The 19,967-nt window shown below is 47.7% G+C and overlaps 1 protein-coding gene across 2 annotated transcripts in view; it reads right to left on the reverse strand.

Annotated features, from left to right (window-relative positions):
• The window catches only part of RLIG1 (RNA 5'-phosphate and 3'-OH ligase 1), a 204,438-nt gene extending 186,215 nt beyond the window's left edge, over positions 1–18,223 (reverse strand). The window contains exon 1 of one of the 2 annotated variants that reach the window (XM_069229620.1): positions 17,969–18,190. In XM_069229620.1, coding sequence (XP_069085721.1) covers positions 17,969–18,058 — 90 coding nt within the window. In that variant the 5' untranslated portion in view covers positions 18,059–18,190. Of the gene's footprint in view, positions 1–17,968 lie in introns of both variants that reach the window. The other variant, XM_069229619.1, reaches the window with a different exon arrangement.
• Between the last annotated feature and the right edge of the window lie 1,744 nt (positions 18,224–19,967).

Genomic DNA, 19,967 nt, shown 5'->3' on the forward strand with positions numbered 1-19,967 from the left:
CCCAAGAGGGTGATCCATGTTAACCGCCTTAAACTCTAGAATGACAGGGCAGAAATAACCATGCTGATGGTTACTGATAAGGATCAGGAAGCAGAGAGAGAACCTCTCCCTGACCTCCTCTCAACTGGCCCTAAAGATGGATCAGTAGCTGGAGTTGTCTATTCAGACACCCTCTCTGGCCAACAGCAAGCTGACTGCAGGCAAGCCTTACAGCAGTTTGCTGAGCTCTTTTCTTTGACCCCTGGTCAGACACATCTGTATATCCATGATATGGACATAGGAGACAGTTTACCTGTCAAAAACAAAATTTCAGACAGTCTGACCAAGTCAAGAAAAGCACCAAAGTGGAAGCCCACAAGATGCTGGAGTTGGGAGTGACAGAGCACTCAGACAGTCCCTGGGCTAGCCCAGTGGTCTTGGTCCCCAAACCTCACACCAAGGATGGAAAGAGAGAGATGAGGTTTTGTGTCGACTACAGAGGGCTCAACTCTGTCACCAAGACAGATGCTCACCCCATACCAAGAGCAGATGAACTAATTGACAAATTAGGCGCAGCCAAATTTTTAAGTACCTTTGACTTGACAGCAGGGCACTTGCAAATTAAAATGGCACCAGGAGCAAAAGAGAAAACAGCATTCTCAACACCTGATGGGCATCATCAGTTTACTGTTATGCCCTTTGGCTTAAAGAATGCCCCTGCCACCTTGCAAAGGTTGGTGAATCAAGTTCTTGTTTGGAGTCCTTTAGTGCAGCATATCTAGACAATATTGCTGTCTTTAGCTCCAAATGGCAGGATCACCTGGTCAACCTGAAGAAGGTTTTGCAGGACCTGCAAGCAGCAGGCCTCTCTATCAAGGCATCCAAATGTCAGATAGGGCAGGGTACAGTGGTTTACTTGGGACACCTTGTAGGTGGAGGCTAAATGCAACCATTACAACCCAAGATCCAGACAATTCTGGACTAGGAACCTCCACAAACCCAGACTCAAGTCAGAGCATTCCTTGGCTTGACTGGATACTATAGGTTTGTGAAGGGATATGGATCCATAGTAACTCCCCACACAGAACTCATCTCCAAAAAGATGCCAAAGAAGGTTAACTGGACTTTAGACTGTCAAAGGGCTTTGACACCCTAAAAGAAGCTATGTGCTCAGCACCAGTTCTGAAAGCTCCAGATTATTCTACACAATTCGTTGTGCAGACAGCTGCCTCTGAACATGGGATAGAAGCAGTCCTATCCCAAACCATGATGATGGCCTTGACCAGCCTGTTGCTTTTATTAGCAGGAGGTTGCTCCCCAGGGAGCAGTGTTGGATTGCCATTGAGAGGGAGGTCTTTGCTGTGGTTTGGTCACTGAAAAAGTTGAGACCATACCTGTTTGGAACTCACTTTATAGTTCAAACTGACCACAGAACTCTCAGATGGCTCATGCAGATGAAAGGTGACAGTGAAGTGGTTCATATCCCTACACAGAATGGACTTTGGAGTAGAACAAAGACCTGGGACTGCCCCATGCCAATGCAGATGGCCTTTCCAGGTTCTTCCACTTAAAAAAAGAAGACTCTCTAGGGAAAGGTTTGTCTCATCCTCTTTTGTTTGGGGGGGGGGGGGGTTGTGTAGGAAAATGCCACTGTTGGCATGGTTACCCCCTAAATCTTTGCCTTTTTCAAGTGTGCTGGGACCCTCCTAGCGAGGCCCCATCACCAGTATTCTTTCCCTAAAACTGTACCTGTGTCTCACAATTGGCACAGCCCTGGCACACAGATAAGTCCTTTGTAAATTGGTACCAAGGGCCCTGTGTCAAGGGAAGGTCTCTAAGGGCTGCAGCATGTATTATGCCACCCTGGGGTTGCCTCACTCAGCACGTGCACACTGCCTCACAGCTTGTGTGTGCTGCAGGGGAGAAAAAGACTAAGTCGACATGGCACTTCCTTCAGAGTGCCATGCCCACAACCCACTACCTGTGGCATAGGTAAGTCACCCCTCTAGCAGGCCTTACAGCCCTAAGGCAGGGTGCACTATACCACAGGTGAGGGCATAGCTGCATGAGCACTATGCCACTACAGTGTCTAAACCAATTCTTAGACATTGTAAGTGCAGGGCAGCCATAAAGAGTTTATGGTCTGGGAGTTTGGCAAACATGAACTCCACAGTTCCATAATGGCTACACTGAAAACTGGCAAGTTTGGTATCAAACTTCTCAGGACAATAAATCCACACTGATGCCAGTGTGAGATTTATTGGGAAATGCACACAGAGGGCATCTTAGACATGCCCCCTGCATGCCAGCCCAACTGCTAGTGGTAGGCTGACCGGTCTCTGCCAGCCTGCTGCTTCCAGACTAGTAACTGGCCACATGGGGTGAGTGCCTTTGTGCACTCTGTGACCAGGAACAAAGCCTGTCCTGGGTAGAGGTGCTTCACACCTCCCCTGCAGGAAGTGTAACAACTGGCGGTGAGCCTCAAAAGCTCAAGCCTGGTGGTACAACACCCCACGGCACTCCAGCTAGTGGAGATGCCCGCTCCCCAGACAGCCCCCACTTTTGGCGCCAAGTCCGGGGAGATAATAAGAAAAACAAGGAGGAGTCACCCCCTCAGCCCGGTCCAACCCTAAGGTGACCAGAGCTGATGTGACCCAGTCCTTAGAAAATCCTCCATTTTGCTTTGGAGGATTTAACCCAATAGGATTAGGGATGTGCCCCAGTCCCCAAAGGGAGGAGGCACAAGGAGGGTGTAGCCACCCTCATGGACAAGCCATTTGCTACTGCCCTCCAGCCCGTAACACACCCCCAAATCTAGTATTTAGGGGCGACCCTGAACCCAGGAAATCAGATTCCTGACGACCTAACAAGGACTGCTGACCTGAAAACCCTGCAGAGAAGAAGGAGACAACAACTGCTTTGGTCCCAGCCCTACCGGCCTGTCTCCCGATTCAAAGAACCTGCAACAGTGACGCATCCTGTGGGCCCAGCGATCTCTGCCGACTCAGAGGACTGCCCTGCAACTCCAAATGACCAAGAAACTCCTGTGGAAACAGCTCTGTCTAAAGCAAGAAGAAGAAACCATCTTTAAGAGGGCCTCTCACCTCACTTCAGAAGCGTGAGTCCCCACCACTCTGCACCCGACGCCCCTGGCCTGTGTCCAGGGAAACCAATGCCGCAGAGAGGATCCCCAGGCAACTCTGACGATGTGTCCACCCTGAGCAAACCTCTCTGCACCCCCATGACGACGCCTGCAGGGGGAATCCAGAGGATCCCCCCTGACCGCGTCTGCCCAGTAACAAAGAAACCCGATGCCTGAAAGAAGCACTGCACCCACAGCCCTCAGGCCTGTGAAGAACCAACCACCAGTGCAGCAGTGACCAGCAAGTGGCCCTCACCCTTGCCCAGTCTGTGGCTGACCGGAGAAACCCCCCTGTGCCCTGACTGCAACGTCTGAGTGACCTCTAGGTCCCTCCATTGATTTCTATATAAAACCAGATAACTTGTTTGCCACTGCACACAGCCGCCCCTGTGCCGCTGAGGGTGTATTTTGTGTGCCTTCTTCGGACCCACCCTCAGTGCTCTACAAAACCACCTGGTCTTCCCCGCCCCGGAGGATGCAGGTACTTACCTGCTATAAGACTGGAACCAGAGCACCCCTAGTTTTCATAAGCACTTATGTTATTTGGGCCCCTCTTTGACCTCTGCACCTGACCGGCACTGTGTTGCTGGTGCTGGGTGTTTGGGGTTGACTTGAACCTGCAACTGTGGGCTGCCTATGCCCCAGAGAGACTTAACTTGTAGGTGCTTTAATTACCTCCAAAACTAACCTGTACTTACCTCCCCCAGGAACTGTTGAATTTTGCACTGCGTCCACATTTAAAATAGCTTAATGCCATTTTATGCAAAACTGTGTACATTACTGTTTTGTTTCAAAGATCTATCTATACCTATGCAAAGCACCTTACTTTTAAGGTACTTACCCTCAATTTGACTCTTGTGGTTCTAAAATAAATTAAGAAAATAATATTTTTCTATATAAAAACCTATTGGCCTGGAGTTAAGTCATTGAGTAAGTGTTCTCATTTATTGCCTGTGTGTGTACAACAAATTTTTAACACTACCCTCTGATAAGCCTGTAGGAAAGTACCATCTTGCCTGGCATGTTACCCCCATTTTTCACTGTATATATGTTGTTTTAGTTGTATGTGTCACTGGGACCCTGGTAACCCAGGGCCCCAGTGCTCATAAGTGTGCCTGTATGTGTTACCTGTGTAGTGACTAACTGTCTCACTGAGGCTCTGCTAATCAGAACCTCAGTGGTTATGCTCTCTCATTTCTTTCCAAATTGTCACTGACAGGCTAGTGACCATTTTTACCAATTTACATTGGCTTACTGGAACACCCTTATAATCCCCTAGTATATGGTACTGAGGTACCCAGGGTATTGGGGTTCCAGGAGATCCCTATGGGCTGCAGCATTTCTTTTGCCACCCATAGGGAGCTCTGACAATTCTTACACAGGCCTGCCACTGCAGCCTGAGTGAAATAACGTCCACGTTATTTCACAGCCATTTTACACTGCACTTAAGTAACTTATAAGTCACCTATATGTCTAACCTTTACCTGGTAAAGGTTAGGTGCAAAGTTACTTAGTGTGAGGGCACCCTGGCACTAGCCAAGGTGCCCCCACATTGTTCAGAGCCAATTCACTGAACTTTGTGAGTGCGGGGACACCATTACACGCGTGCACTACATATAGGTCACTACCTATATGTAGCTTCACCATGGTAACTCCGAATATGGCCATGTAACATGTCTATGATCATGGAATTGCCCCCTCTATGCCATCCTGGCATTGTTGGGACAATTCCATGATCCCAGTGGTCTGTAGCACAGACCCTGGTACTGCCAGACTGCCCTTCCTGGGGTTTCTCTGCAGCTGCTGCTGCTGCCAACCCCTCAGACAGGCAGCTGCCCTCCTGGGGTCCAGCCAGGCCTGGCCCAGGATGGCAGAACAAAGAACTTCCTCTGAGAGAGGGTGTGACACCCTCTCCCTTTGGAAAATGGTGTGAAGGCAGGGGAGGAGTAGCCTCCCCCAGCCTCTGGAAATGCTTTGTTGGGCACAGAGGTGCCCAATTCTGCATAAGCCAGTCTACACCGGTTCAGGGACCCCTTAGCCCCTGCTCTGGCGCGAAACTGGACAAAGGAAAGGGGAGTGACCACTCCCCTGACCTGCACCTCCCCTGGGAGGTGTCCAGAGCTCCTCCAGTGTGCTCCAGACCTCTGCCATCTTGGAAACAGAGGTGCTGCTGGCACACTGGACTGCTCTGAGTGGCCAGTGCCACCAGGTGACGTCAGAGACTCCTTGTGATAGGCTCCTTCAGGTGTTAGTAGCCTTTCCTCTCTCCTAGGTAGCCAAACCCTCTTTTCTGGCTATTTAGGGTCTCTGTCTCTGGGGAAACTTTAGATAACGAATGCATGAGCTCAGCCGAGTTCCTCTGCATCTCCCTCTTCACCTTCTGATAAGGAATCGACCGCTGACCGCGCTGGAAGCCTGCAAACCTGCAACATAGTAGCAAAGACGACTACTGCAACTCTGTAACGCTGATCCTGCCGCCTTCTCGACTGTTTTCCTGCTTGTGCATGCTGTAGGGGTAGTCTGCCTCCTCTCTGCACCAGAAGCTCCGAAGAAATCTCCCGTGGGTCGACGGAATCTTCCCCCTGCAACCGCAGGCACCAAAAAGCTGCATTTCCGGTCCCTTGGGTCTCCTCTCAGCACGACGAGCGAGGTCCCTCGAATCCAGCGACACCGTCCAAGTGACCCCCACAGTCCAGTGACTCTTCAGCCCAAGTTTGGTGGAGGTAAGTCCTTGCCTCACCTCTCTGGGCTGCATTGCTGGGAACCGCGACTTTGCAAGCTACTCCGGCCCCTGTGCACTTCCGGCGGAAATCCTTCGTGCACAGCCAAGCCTGGGTCCACGGCACTCTAACCTGCATTGCACGACTTTCTAAGTTGGTCTCCGGCGACGTGGGACTCCTTTGTGCAACTTCGGCGAGCACCGTTTCACGCATCCTCGTAGTGCCTGTTTCTGGCACTTCTCCGGGTGCTACCTGCTTTAGTGAGGGCTCTTTGTCTTGCTCGACGTCCCCTCTCTCTGCAGGTCCAATTTGCGACCTCCTGGTCCCTCCTGGGCCCCAGCAGCGTCCAAAAACGCCAAACGCACGATTTGCGTGTAGCAAGGCTTGTTGGCGTCCATCCGGCGGGAAAACACTTCTGCACGACTTTCCAAGGCGTGGGGGATCCATCCTCCAAAGGGGAAGTCTCTAGCCCTTGTCGTTCCTGCAGTATTCACAGTTCTTCAGCCTAGTAAGAGCTTCTTTGCACCAACCGCTGGCATTTCTTGGGTATCTGCCCATCTCCGAGCTGCTTGTGACTTTTGGACTTGGTCCCCTTGTTCCACAGGTACCCTCAGACAGGAATCCATCGTTGTTGCATTGCTGATTTGTGTTTTCCTTGCATTCTCCCTCTAACACGACTATTTTGTCCTCAGGGGAACTTTGGTGCACTTTGCACTCACTTTTCAGGGTCTTGGGGAGGGTTATTTTTCTAACTCTCACTATTTTCTAATAGTCCCAGCGACCCTCTACAAGGTCACATAGGTTTGGGGTCCATTCGTGGTTCACATTCCACTTTTGGAGTATATGGTTTGTGTTGCCCCTATCCCTATGTTTCCCCATTGCATCCTATTGTAATTATACATTGTTTGCACTGTTTTCTAAGACTATACTGCATATTTTTGCTATTGTGTATATATATCTTGTGTATATTTCCTATCCTCTCACTGAGGGTACACTCTAAGATACTTTGGCATATTGTCATAAAAATAAAGTACCTTTATTTTTAGTATAACTGTGTATTGTGTTTTCTTATGATATTGTGCATATGACACTAAGTGGTACTGTAGTAGCTTCACACGTCTCCTAGTTCAGCCTGAGCTGCTTTGCTAAGCTACCATTATCTATCAGCCTAAGCTGCTAGACACCCTATACACTAATAAGGGATAACTGGGCCTGGTGCAAGGTGCAAGTACCCCTTGGTACTCACTACAAGCCAGTCCAGCCTCCTACATTGGTTGTGCAGTGGTGGGATAAGTGCTTTGAGACTACTTACCACTCTTGTCATTGTACTTTTCATAAGAGAAAAATATACAAAACAAGGTCAGTGTATATACACATAGCCAAAAAGTTTTGCATTTCCTCTTTTCACTCTTTTCTAAGTGCTGAAAAGTACTTCTAAACTTTCAAAAAGTTCTTAAAAGTTTAAAAAGTTTTTTCTGTCTTTCCAAAAAGTTCTGAAAACTTTTTTCTCTTTGTCTATCACTTTTACTCTCTCTAAAAAATGTCTGGCACAGGCCAAAAAATTGAACTGTCCAAACTTGCATATGATCACCTTAGCTGGAAAGGAGCAAGGAGTCTCTGCATAGAGAGAGGTTTGAGTGTAGGGAAGAATCCTTCTTTAGAACTGTTAATTAATATGCTTAGAGTACAAGATAAGGCCATAAGTGCCCAATCTGTAGAAAAAGTAGCTAATGGTTCTCAATCTGATCCAGGGACTCCCCCAGGAAAAGGTTCAGGAAAGAAACTTCTCAGCCTGCCCATTACTAGACAGTCTAGCATAGTTGGTACAGAGGTTGAATCACATCATACTGATGATGTGCTCTCACATTATACTGGTAGCCAAGCTGTTAGGGTGCCCTCTGTAAGGGACAGGTCTCCTTCTGTTCATTCCCATCATACCTCTGTATCTAGAAATGTCCCTCCCACCCACCCCGATGACAGATTGTTAGAAAGGGAGCTCAATAGATTGAGAGTGGAGCAAACCAGACTGAAGCTCAAGAAGCAACAGCTGGATTTGGATAGACAGTCTTTAGAAATAGAGAGGGAAAGACAGAAGATGGGTTTAGATACCCATGGTGGCAGCAGCAGTATTCCCCATAGTCATCCTGCAAAAGAGCATGATTCCAGGAATCTGCATAAGATAGTTCCCCCTTACAAGGAGGGGGATGACATTAACAAGTGGTTTGCTGCACTTGAGAGGGCCTGTGCTGTACAGGATGTCCCTCAAAGGCAGTGGGCTGCTATCCTATGGCTATCATTTACTGGAAAAGGTAGGGATAGGCTCCTTACTGTAAAAGAAAATGATGCTAACAATTTCCAAGTTCTTAAGAATGCACTCCTGGATGGTTATGGCTTAACCACTGAACAGTACAGGATCAAGTTCAGAGATACCAAAAAGGAGTCTTCACAAGACTGGGTTGATTTCATTGACCAGGCAGTGAAGGCCTTGGAGGGGTGGTTACATGGCAGTAAAGTTACTGATTATGACAGCCTGTATAACTTAATCCTGAGAGAGCATATTCTTAATAATTGTGTGTCTGATTTGTTGCACCAGTACTTGGTGGACTCTGATCTGACCTCTCCCCAAGAATTGGGAAAGAAGGCAGACAAATGGGTCAGAACAAGAGTGAACAGAAAAGTTCATACAGGGGGTGACAAAGATGGCAACAAAAAGAAGGATGGTAAGTCTTCTGACAAGGGTGGGGACAAATCTAAAAATGAGTCTTCATCAGGCCCACAAAAACACTCTGGTGGGGGTGGTGGGCCCAAACCTTCCTCTAATCAGAACAAGGAAAGGAAATCATGGTGCTATTTATGTAAGATAAAAGGCCATTGGACAACAGATCCCAGTTGTCCAAAGAAAGGCACCACAGCTCCTACCACTACAACCCCTACTGCTACACCTAGTGTCCCTACTAATAGCAGTGGTGGTGGGAGCAAACCTACTAATAGCCAATCCAAGGGAGTAGCTGGGCTCACTTTTGGTAATTTAGTTGGGGTTGGTCTGATTAGGGAGACCACAGAGGCTACTTTAGTCTCTGAAGGGGCTATTGACTTAGCCACTTTGGTTGCTTGCCCCCATAACTTGGAGAAGTACAAGCAACTAACCCTAATAAATGGTGTTGAGGTCCAGGCCTACAGGGACACAGGTGCCAGTGTCACAATGGTGATTGAGAAACTGGTGCACCCTGAACAACACATACTTGGACACCAGTACCAAGTAACCGATGCTCACAACATAACACAAAGCCACCCCATGGCTGTTGTAAATCTCAACTGGGGGGGGGTATCTGGTCCAAAGAAAGTTGTGGTAGCTTCAGATTTACCTGTAGACTGTCTATTAGGGAACGATTTGGAGACATCAGCTTGGTCAGATGTGGAGTTGGAGGCCCATGCAGCAATGCTGGGCATCCCAGGGCATATTTTTGCTTTGACAAGGGCTCAGGCCAAAAAGCAAAAAGGACAGGGAAGCTTGGATCCTGGAACAATGGACCAAGTGCTCCCTAAAGCTAGGGCTAGTAGAAGCAAACCACTTCCTACTATCCCTCCCTCTACAGTGGATTCTACTTCTGAGGAAGAAGAATTCCCTCCCTGTGCAGAACCTACACCAGAGGAGCTGGAAGCAGACACTGCTGAGCTTTTGGGTGAAGGGGGGCCTGCCAGAGAGGAGCTGAGTGTGGCACAGCAAACCTGTCCCACATTAGAGGGTCTCAGACAGCAAGCTGTCAAACAGGCTAATGGGGATGTCAGTGACTCACACAGAGTTTACTGGGAGGACAACCTCTTGTACACTGAGCAAAGGGATCCTAAACCTGGAGCTGCCAGGAGATTAGTGATTCCTCAGGAGTACAGAAAGTTCCTCCTAACACTGGCACATGACATTCCCTTAGCTGGGCACCTGGGTCAAATGAAAACTTGGGACAGATTGGTACCACTGTTTCATTGGCCTAGGATGTCTGAGGACACAAAAGATTTTTGTAAGTCCTGTGAAACCTGTCAAGCCAGTGGCAAGACAGGTGGCACTCCAAAGGCACCCCTTATCCCACTGCCTGTGGTTGGGGTTCCCTTTGAAAGGGTAGGGGTTGACATAGTTGGCCCCCTGGACCCTCCTACTGCTTCAGGCAATAGGTTTATCTTGGTGGTAGTGGACCATGCCACAAGATATCCTGAAGCTATTCCTTTAAGGACCACTACAGCTCCTGCAGTGGCAAAGGCCCTCCTGGGAATATTTTCCAGGGTGGGCTTCCCAAAGGAAGTAGTATCAGACAGAGGAAGCAATTTCATGTCTGCATACTTAAAGGCCATGTGGAAGGAGTGTGGTGTAACTTACAAGTTCACAACACCCTATCATCCACAAACAAATGGACTGGTGGAGAGATTTAATAAAACTCTCAAAGGCATGATTATGGGACTCCCTGAAAAACTCCGCAGGAGATGGGATATCCTTCTACCATGCCTCCTTTTTGCCTACAGGGAGGTACCCCAGAAAGGAGTGGGCTTCAGCCCCTTTGAACTTCTTTTTGGACACCCTGTTAGGGGTCCACTCACACTTGTAAAGGAGGGTTGGGAACAACCTTTAAAAGCTCCTAAGCAGGATATTGTGGACTATGTACTTGGCCTCAGATCAAGGATGGCTGAGTACATGAAAAAGGCCAGTAAAAACCTTCAGGCCAGCCAAGAGCTCCAGAAGCAATGGCATGATCAGAAGGCTGTTTTGGTTCAGTACCAACCAGGGCAGAAAGTGTGGGTCTTGGAGCCTGTGGCCCCAAGAGCACTCCAAGATAAATGGAGTGGTCCACACACAATTGTTGAAAAGAAGGGTGAAGTCACCTACTTGGTTGACTTAGGCACTGCCAGGAGTCCCCTTAGGGTGCTCCATGTCAACCGCCTGAAACCCTACTATGACAGGGCTGATCTCACCCTGCTCATGGCAACAGATGAGGGACAGGAAGAAGACAGTGATCCTCTACCTGATCTCTTCTCTTCCACAGAACAAGATGCTCTTGTGGAAGGGGTAGTTTTGGCTGATTGTCTTACTGCTGAGCAGAAAGATAATTGCATAAATCTCCTAGGACAATTTTCAGAACTCTTCTCCATTGTGCCAGGCACCACTTCTTGGTGTGAGCACACTATAGATACTGGAGACAGTTTACCTGTCAAAAGTAAGATCTATAGGCAGCCTGACCATGTCAGGGACTGCATAAAGCAAGAAGTTCAGAAGATGTTGGAACTAGGAGTGGTTGAGCACTCTGACAGTCCATGGGCTTCTCCTGTGGTACTGGTACCAAAACCCAATTCTAAAGATGGAAAGAAGGAAATGAGGTTTTGTGTAGACTATAGAGGTCTCAACTTGGTAACCAAAACAGATGCTCACCCTATACCCAGGGCAGATGAGCTAATAGATACACTGGCATCTGCCAAGTATCTAAGCACTTTTGATTTGACTGCAGGGTATTGGCAGATCAAAATGTCAGAAGATGCTAAACCTAAGACTGCATTTTCTACCATTGGAGGACATTACCAGTTTACTGTAATGCCTTTTGGTTTGAAAAATGCACCTGCCACTTTTCAGAGGTTGGTGAACACAGTCCTGCAAGGGCTGGAAGCTTTCAGTGCAGCATATTTGGATGATATAGCTGTCTTTAGCTCCAGCTGGGATGATCACCTGGTCCACCTTTGGAAAGTTTTGGAGGCCCTGCAAAAGGCAGGCCTCACTATCAAGGCTTCAAAGTGCCAGATAGGGCAGGGTAAAGTGGTTTATCTGGGACACCTTGTTGGTGGGGAACAGATTGCACCACTTCAGGGGAAAATCCAAACTATTATTGATTGGATTCCCCCTACCACTCAGACTCAGGTGAGAGCCTTCCTAGGCCTCACTGGGTATTACAGGAGGTTCATTAAGAACTATGGCTCCATTGCAGCCCCTCTTAATGACCTCACATCCAAGAAAATGCCTAAAAAGGTATTATGGACAGCAAACTGTCAGAAAGCTTTTGAGGAGCTGAAGCAGGCCATGTGCTCTGCACCTGTCCTGAAAAGCCCTTGTTACTCTAAAAAATTCTATGTCCAAACTGATGCATCTGAATTAGGAGTAGGGGCAGTCCTATCACAACTTAATTCTGAGGGCCAGGATCAACCTGTTGCTTTTATTAGTAGAAGGTTGACCCCTAGAGAAAAGCGTTGGTCTGCCATTGAGAGGGAGGCCTTTGCTGTGGTCTGGGCTCTGAAGAAGTTGAGGCCATACCTGTTTGGCACTCACTTCATTGTTCAGACAGACCACAAACCTCTACTTTGGCTAAAACAAATGAAAGGTGAAAATCCTAAATTGTTGAGGTGGTCCATATCCCTACAGGGAATGGACTATACAGTGGAACATAGACCTGGGAGTAGCCACTCCAATGCAGATGGACTCTCCAGATATTTCCACTTAGACAATGAAGACTCATCAGGTAATGGCTAGTCTTATTGTCCTTCGTTTGGGGGGGGGTTGTGTAGGAAAGTACCATCTTGCCTGGCATGTTACCCCCATTTTTCACTGTATATATGTTGTTTTAGTTGTATGTGTCACTGGGACCCTGGTAACCCAGGGCCCCAGTGCTCATAAGTGTGCCTGTATGTGTTACCTGTGTAGTGACTAACTGTCTCACTGAGGCTCTGCTAATCAGAACCTCAGTGGTTATGCTCTCTCATTTCTTTCCAAATTGTCACTGACAGGCTAGTGACCATTTTTACCAATTTACATTGGCTTACTGGAACACCCTTATAATCCCCTAGTATATGGTACTGAGGTACCCAGGGTATTGGGGTTCCAGGAGATCCCTATGGGCTGCAGCATTTCTTTTGCCACCCATAGGGAGCTCTGACAATTCTTACACAGGCCTGCCACTGCAGCCTGAGTGAAATAACGTCCACGTTATTTCACAGCCATTTTACACTGCACTTAAGTAACTTATAAGTCACCTATATGTCTAACCTTTACCTGGTAAAGGTTAGGTGCAAAGTTACTTAGTGTGAGGGCACCCTGGCACTAGCCAAGGTGCCCCCACATTGTTCAGAGCCAATTCACTGAACTTTGTGAGTGCGGGGACACCATTACACGCGTGCACTACATATAGGTCACTACCTATATGTAGCTTCACCATGGTAACTCCGAATATGGCCATGTAACATGTCTATGATCATGGAATTGCCCCCTCTATGCCATCCTGGCATTGTTGGGACAATTCCATGATCCCAGTGGTCTGTAGCACAGACCCTGGTACTGCCAGACTGCCCTTCCTGGGGTTTCTCTGCAGCTGCTGCTGCTGCCAACCCCTCAGACAGGCAGCTGCCCTCCTGGGGTCCAGCCAGGCCTGGCCCAGGATGGCAGAACAAAGAACTTCCTCTGAGAGAGGGTGTGACACCCTCTCCCTTTGGAAAATGGTGTGAAGGCAGGGGAGGAGTAGCCTCCCCCAGCCTCTGGAAATGCTTTGTTGGGCACAGAGGTGCCCAATTCTGCATAAGCCAGTCTACACCGGTTCAGGGACCCCTTAGCCCCTGCTCTGGCGCGAAACTGGACAAAGGAAAGGGGAGTGACCACTCCCCTGACCTGCACCTCCCCTGGGAGGTGTCCAGAGCTCCTCCAGTGTGCTCCAGACCTCTGCCATCTTGGAAACAGAGGTGCTGCTGGCACACTGGACTGCTCTGAGTGGCCAGTGCCACCAGGTGACGTCAGAGACTCCTTGTGATAGGCTCCTTCAGGTGTTAGTAGCCTTTCCTCTCTCCTAGGTAGCCAAACCCTCTTTTCTGGCTATTTAGGGTCTCTGTCTCTGGGGAAACTTTAGATAACGAATGCATGAGCTCAGCCGAGTTCCTCTGCATCTCCCTCTTCACCTTCTGATAAGGAATCGACCGCTGACCGCGCTGGAAGCCTGCAAACCTGCAACATAGTAGCAAAGACGACTACTGCAACTCTGTAACGCTGATCCTGCCGCCTTCTCGACTGTTTTCCTGCTTGTGCATGCTGTAGGGGTAGTCTGCCTCCTCTCTGCACCAGAAGCTCCGAAGAAATCTCCCGTGGGTCGACGGAATCTTCCCCCTGCAACCGCAGGCACCAAAAAGCTGCATTTCCGGTCCCTTGGGTCTCCTCTCAGCACGACGAGCGAGGTCCCTCGAATCCAGCGACACCGTCCAAGTGACCCCCACAGTCCAGTGACTCTTCAGCCCAAGTTTGGTGGAGGTAAGTCCTTGCCTCACCTCTCTGGGCTGCATTGCTGGGAACCGCGACTTTGCAAGCTACTCCGGCCCCTGTGCACTTCCGGCGGAAATCCTTCGTGCACAGCCAAGCCTGGGTCCACGGCACTCTAACCTGCATTGCACGACTTTCTAAGTTGGTCTCCGGCGACGTGGGACTCCTTTGTGCAACTTCGGCGAGCACCGTTTCACGCATCCTCGTAGTGCCTGTTTCTGGCACTTCTCCGGGTGCTACCTGCTTTAGTGAGGGCTCTTTGTCTTGCTCGACGTCCCCTCTCTCTGCAGGTCCAATTTGCGACCTCCTGGTCCCTCCTGGGCCCCAGCAGCGTCCAAAAACGCCAAACGCACGATTTGCGTGTAGCAAGGCTTGTTGGCGTCCATCCGGCGGGAAAACACTTCTGCACGACTTTCCAAGGCGTGGGGGATCCATCCTCCAAAGGGGAAGTCTCTAGCCCTTGTCGTTCCTGCAGTATTCACAGTTCTTCAGCCTAGTAAGAGCTTCTTTGCACCAACCGCTGGCATTTCTTGGGTATCTGCCCATCTCCGAGCTGCTTGTGACTTTTGGACTTGGTCCCCTTGTTCCACAGGTACCCTCAGACAGGAATCCATCGTTGTTGCATTGCTGATTTGTGTTTTCCTTGCATTCTCCCTCTAACACGACTATTTTGTCCTCAGGGGAACTTTGGTGCACTTTGCACTCACTTTTCAGGGTCTTGGGGAGGGTTATTTTTCTAACTCTCACTATTTTCTAATAGTCCCAGCGACCCTCTACAAGGTCACATAGGTTTGGGGTCCATTCGTGGTTCACATTCCACTTTTGGAGTATATGGTTTGTGTTGCCCCTATCCCTATGTTTCCCCATTGCATCCTATTGTAATTATACATTGTTTGCACTGTTTTCTAAGACTATACTGCATATTTTTGCTATTGTGTATATATATCTTGTGTATATTTCCTATCCTCTCACTGAGGGTACACTCTAAGATACTTTGGCATATTGTCATAAAAATAAAGTACCTTTATTTTTAGTATAACTGTGTATTGTGTTTTCTTATGATATTGTGCATATGACACTAAGTGGTACTGTAGTAGCTTCACACGTCTCCTAGTTCAGCCTGAGCTGCTTTGCTAAGCTACCATTATCTATCAGCCTAAGCTGCTAGACACCCTATACACTAATAAGGGATAACTGGGCCTGGTGCAAGGTGCAAGTACCCCTTGGTACTCACTACAAGCCAGTCCAGCCTCCTACAAAGCCTAACTGCTCGACCACACTACCACAAATAGAGCATTAGTATTATCTATTATTGTCTCTGTCAAGCCTCTTGGGGAACCCCTGGACTCTGTGCACACTATCTCTCACTCTGAGATAGTATATACAGAGACAGCTTCCTACAGGTATGCATTGGCATGTTAAGATCTTTAAGAAAATTCTTGTAGATGCTACATTTTGCCACAAGAAGAATAGTGGTACAGAGTTTTATAAGCTCCTGTCTTGTTTATGGAAATGCCCTATACTTGTGAAGATCAAAATATGCGATTAAGAGGCTCCAGGTGATACAATATGCTGCTGCAAGAACGCTCTACAGAATTCCAAAATATCAGACAGCCAGAGCAGCTTTGGCATTTAAGCGAAAGGCCCCTCAATCATTTGGTTGTTATTCGAGCCCGATTTTTCAGGAAGAACCTTAAGGTCTAGCAACCAAGGATGTCTTGTGGTACCAAGGATCAAGGAGTGTAGGTTGCTCTTTTGTTTTTCTTACTGACAGGCTCTGGAATTCCCTGCAGGTGTTCCTTAGAAAGCAAGCATCAGAAGCCAGTTTTAGAAAAATGCTAAAAACACATCTTTTTTAATGGCAGAATGAGGAAGCAGCGGTAAGTCTGTAAAGGGTTGTTTTGCATTTATTGCTGGGAGGCCCGGTTTTGGTAGCTATGCGCTATACAAGCACATTTGATTTTATGTACCAAGCCATCTATCAAAGCGTGTGTGTGTTGGGAGGAAGGGAAGGGGGGGGGGGGGGGAACACTGCATGTAGGTGAATATCAGAATATCAAAATAGGTGATTAAGGTGTATCAGTGTTTGACATGCATATATTGGGATCAAATCATAACATGCCAACACTTGAAAAAAAGTGGGTGATTTCAAAGAAAAAAAAAAAAAAATGAGGAAAATATATTACCCACATTGACTTATTGAAGGAAAGGCAATTTCAGGTGGGAAACATCCAAAAATAAAACTATTTTAGGCTTCAAAAACCAGGAGTATCCCACCTGAATCTGGTCTATGCATATCACAGGTTGATGATGGTTACACATGAAGGAGGTGCAGTACATGCTAACAGAGAAAACTGGCTGACATTTCTTTGCAACATGTATCTTTCTGCTGAATCTTGAAATATTTTGGAAGTTCCTTGCAGTAAACAAACTTTGGCGGAGGCCATCCCCTAAGAGGACATCTGGAGCTGGCGCTATAACAGCCGCTGGGGACACCAACGCACCCTCAGCTGCGGCACGGGCGTTAAGAGTACCGTGCTGCCCCTGCAGAAGGTACATTTGTGCGGTAGGGGCAGTGAGCAAGAAATGTTGAGACCCACACCAGAACAGCAGCATTGTCGGAGGGCTGAGAGAGCAAGTGAGCGGTAAAAGGGGTGTACGTTGGATGGAAAGGAAGCAGGGCAAGTAGGCCGACGGGGGAGTAAGCGGTTGGCAAGGCACAAAATGGACAGACAAGGCAGCGAGTTGAGCCCAACAGCAGTAAGAGGCTACCCCCCTCACGAATGAAAGAACAAAAAACTTTGACCCCAAAAGCAGCATGGAGGATAGCCTCGATGACAATGGTGTCAAAATTATGTCAAGCAAATGACAAGGACTTGATTGATGTATGGGAGAGATGATTCAGGACATATCAACTGTTGATGATTTATGACCGTCACACAGAGAGGTTTTTATGATCCTGTTGAAAGGATTTATGTATGACCTGTCAAATTTGGTTTATGACTGGTCTAATTATGATTCATGATCATGCCAGAATAATTTATGCCACTCAGAACTTGTTATGACACAGTAATAATGTTGTATAACCTTGTCATCTTGAATTGTAACTGAACACTGTGATTTATTAGGTCAATGATGCAAGGTAGAAACCATGCATGCAATGAAACTGCGGCCAACTATTCCCACAGCAATGCGAACACACGGCTGGTGGAAATGTATTCAGAAAAGGTTATGTGGCATGTGTAGTAATGGGATTAAGCTAAGTGCGGGGGTTATGCATTCTGCTTTCTCAAACAGGTGTCGGAGCTCGAGTGTTTGGCGAGGAACATAGACCAGAGCTGCTGACTTTGGAACAGGGAAACCAGGTTAGGTCCTGCGTAGACTCAACATAAAGTGGTTCAGTTCACGTGAAATTAAACTGCAAACAAAAGAGATGGCTATGTAAAATCGTACAAAAGAAAGTGAAGTCGTGTGGCTGTGCATGTCAGTCGCTACTCGTTGTGACCGTTCACAACTATAAATAATACCTTGCAAAAGACACCTGCGCAGTTGGGGCTCTCTTGTGAAAGGGCCGTTATACTACGATAAACGATTGTGTGCTTGAGATGCCATATAAGCATGAAGCAAGCGCTCCTATCCCTCCCCACAAACTAGTATATTAGCACCACCAGGCTGTCTTTATTAGCTTCAAAACAACTACTACAGCTAAGTAGACCGACCACACGTTTCTTTTCAGGAAGACCAAAGAAAGCCCAGGGCTATCATGAGCTTGGCAAGAGCGCCCCCTGTCGCGGAAATCACTCACTTTCAAACATTCCCAGCCTGGAGCTGCTGGCGTTGCACAGCCACGGGCCTCCTTACCTGGTTCTCCCTTTTGTGCGAGGGTTCATCCTTCACCTCCGTCAGGAATAAGCAGGGGATCTTCCGCTGTACGGATCCCGGCCGTTGCATGGCTCTTCCTACTCAGCTCGCACTACCCGTTCTAGAAACGGCAAAGACTAAGCTCCTGCAGAAGCAAGTCAACTCAGCACGATCCAAATAAGTCTAGCTAGCGTACTTGCGTACTGTGGCGGCCATGTTAAGCGTGTCTTACCTATGGAAAGGTCGAACTTGTTTTCTTCTAGAAGGCTTTTTTTTTATGCGGCTATGGCCACCAATGGTGTCCTCTACGCACTCCGCCCGCCCCCATATGGCCCACATTTTTTTATACCGTTTCTCGTTAATTACGCACTACATCCAGGATGATGATGTTACAGCGGGTATTCCGTCCTGTGCGGCAGACATTTTAGAGCCAGGCTGTCTGTTCACTAAAAATGATCACGCTGTTTCTGGGAGAAAAATACCCCTCTCTATCTTTACACTGCTGCACCTGTATGCTACTACAGAAAGGCATGTTGAGTACGTGTACGTAGTTGCCAAATGTTCAATTTGCAAATGTGTGAAATTTTCATGTCTTATGTGTGATACAATGAGTGACGCGTCATCTTGAAGAAAAACGCATTTATGTCGTATAACTACAACACCCACAGAAAATGCAACTCTTGTGTAATATAAAATGGTAAAATGTGCCAATACCCCCATATTTGCAAGGTACTTGATATAATGTGCAGTTATTATCCTTTTTATTATAATTCATATATAATTCTTTATTCACTTTTATATATATTAGTTCATTCCCCTTACTCATCCCCTTCTTTTAACCACAGTTGGTGTATTCCTTCAGTTGAGGAATGCAGCCTGCCTTAGAATGTTGATGCTGAGAATTATGATCTGTGAGAATCCTATGAAGGAGCTGAAAAGAAGTGAGAGAGGAGACACAAAATAAAGACCTGTACTTCACTTTGTGTTGTCTTTAACATTGGCGGTGATTGGTCTGCGCAAGCAGACTGTGTACCTCGACATCCTCATGGTGACATTGACATGTTCTTATATGCGTTGGTTGTCTCTCCCTTTCGATACGTGGAATCACTCTGAGAGAAGTTACCAAGCTAAGGTACTGTAATTTGTCGCCTCTTCAGGATTTATCCTTAATTACTTTACATTGTACCTCCCCTTGCCTACATTGTGGCATTTAGTGGAGCGCATTATTTGTTATCCTTAAATTGTGCTGTACAGTTCAGCTATCCCTCTTCTCATCTTGCTTCACAGCATTATCCTGTGTTTCCCCTCCACCCCATGTCTCAGCTTGCTTCACAGCATATTCCTATTTATCTGGATTAGGCACTCCTTGGCAGGGCAGGGGTCTCAGCAGAGAGTCCAAGTGCTGGCAGAGGAAGTCTTTAATGGCCCTGAGACTTCAGAACAGGGGGCAAGTTCAGTCCAAGCCCTTGGAGATTCTTCTCAAGCAGGAATATACTACAAAGTCCAGTCTTTGTCCCCTTTTACAGGCCAAAGCAGCAACTACAGGATAGCCCAACAAAGCACAGTCACAGGCAGGGACAGAACTTCTCCTCAGCTCTATAGCTCAACAAACCTCCCACATGCTCCTGCCCTTCAAGGTGCGGTTGAACCTCTCAACCAGACTTTTACTTTGGGGGTGATAAGGAGTGGTGAACTTATATGTCATCCCACACTCCTTCCATACAGACTTCATTTATGTTGAAATGAAGTTGGTACCCCTATCAGGTATCACCTCTTTGGGGAACCCCATGCAAGATAACCCCCCCCCCCCCATCAATGCACGTCCCTCCACAGGGGAGGTGATTGACCTCAAAGGAATGGCTTCTGGGTACCGGGTGGCATGGTTCACCAAGACCAGTATAAACCTGTTGCCCATGGCTGTCTTGGGATCCAGAGGCCCCACAATGTCAATACCAACCCTTTCAAAGGGGGTGCTGGCCATAGGAAAAGGTTGGAGGGG

This window comes from Pleurodeles waltl, chromosome 4_1 (assembly GCF_031143425.1).
Source record: "Pleurodeles waltl isolate 20211129_DDA chromosome 4_1, aPleWal1.hap1.20221129, whole genome shotgun sequence".
Taxonomy (NCBI): domain Eukaryota; kingdom Metazoa; phylum Chordata; class Amphibia; order Caudata; family Salamandridae; genus Pleurodeles; species Pleurodeles waltl.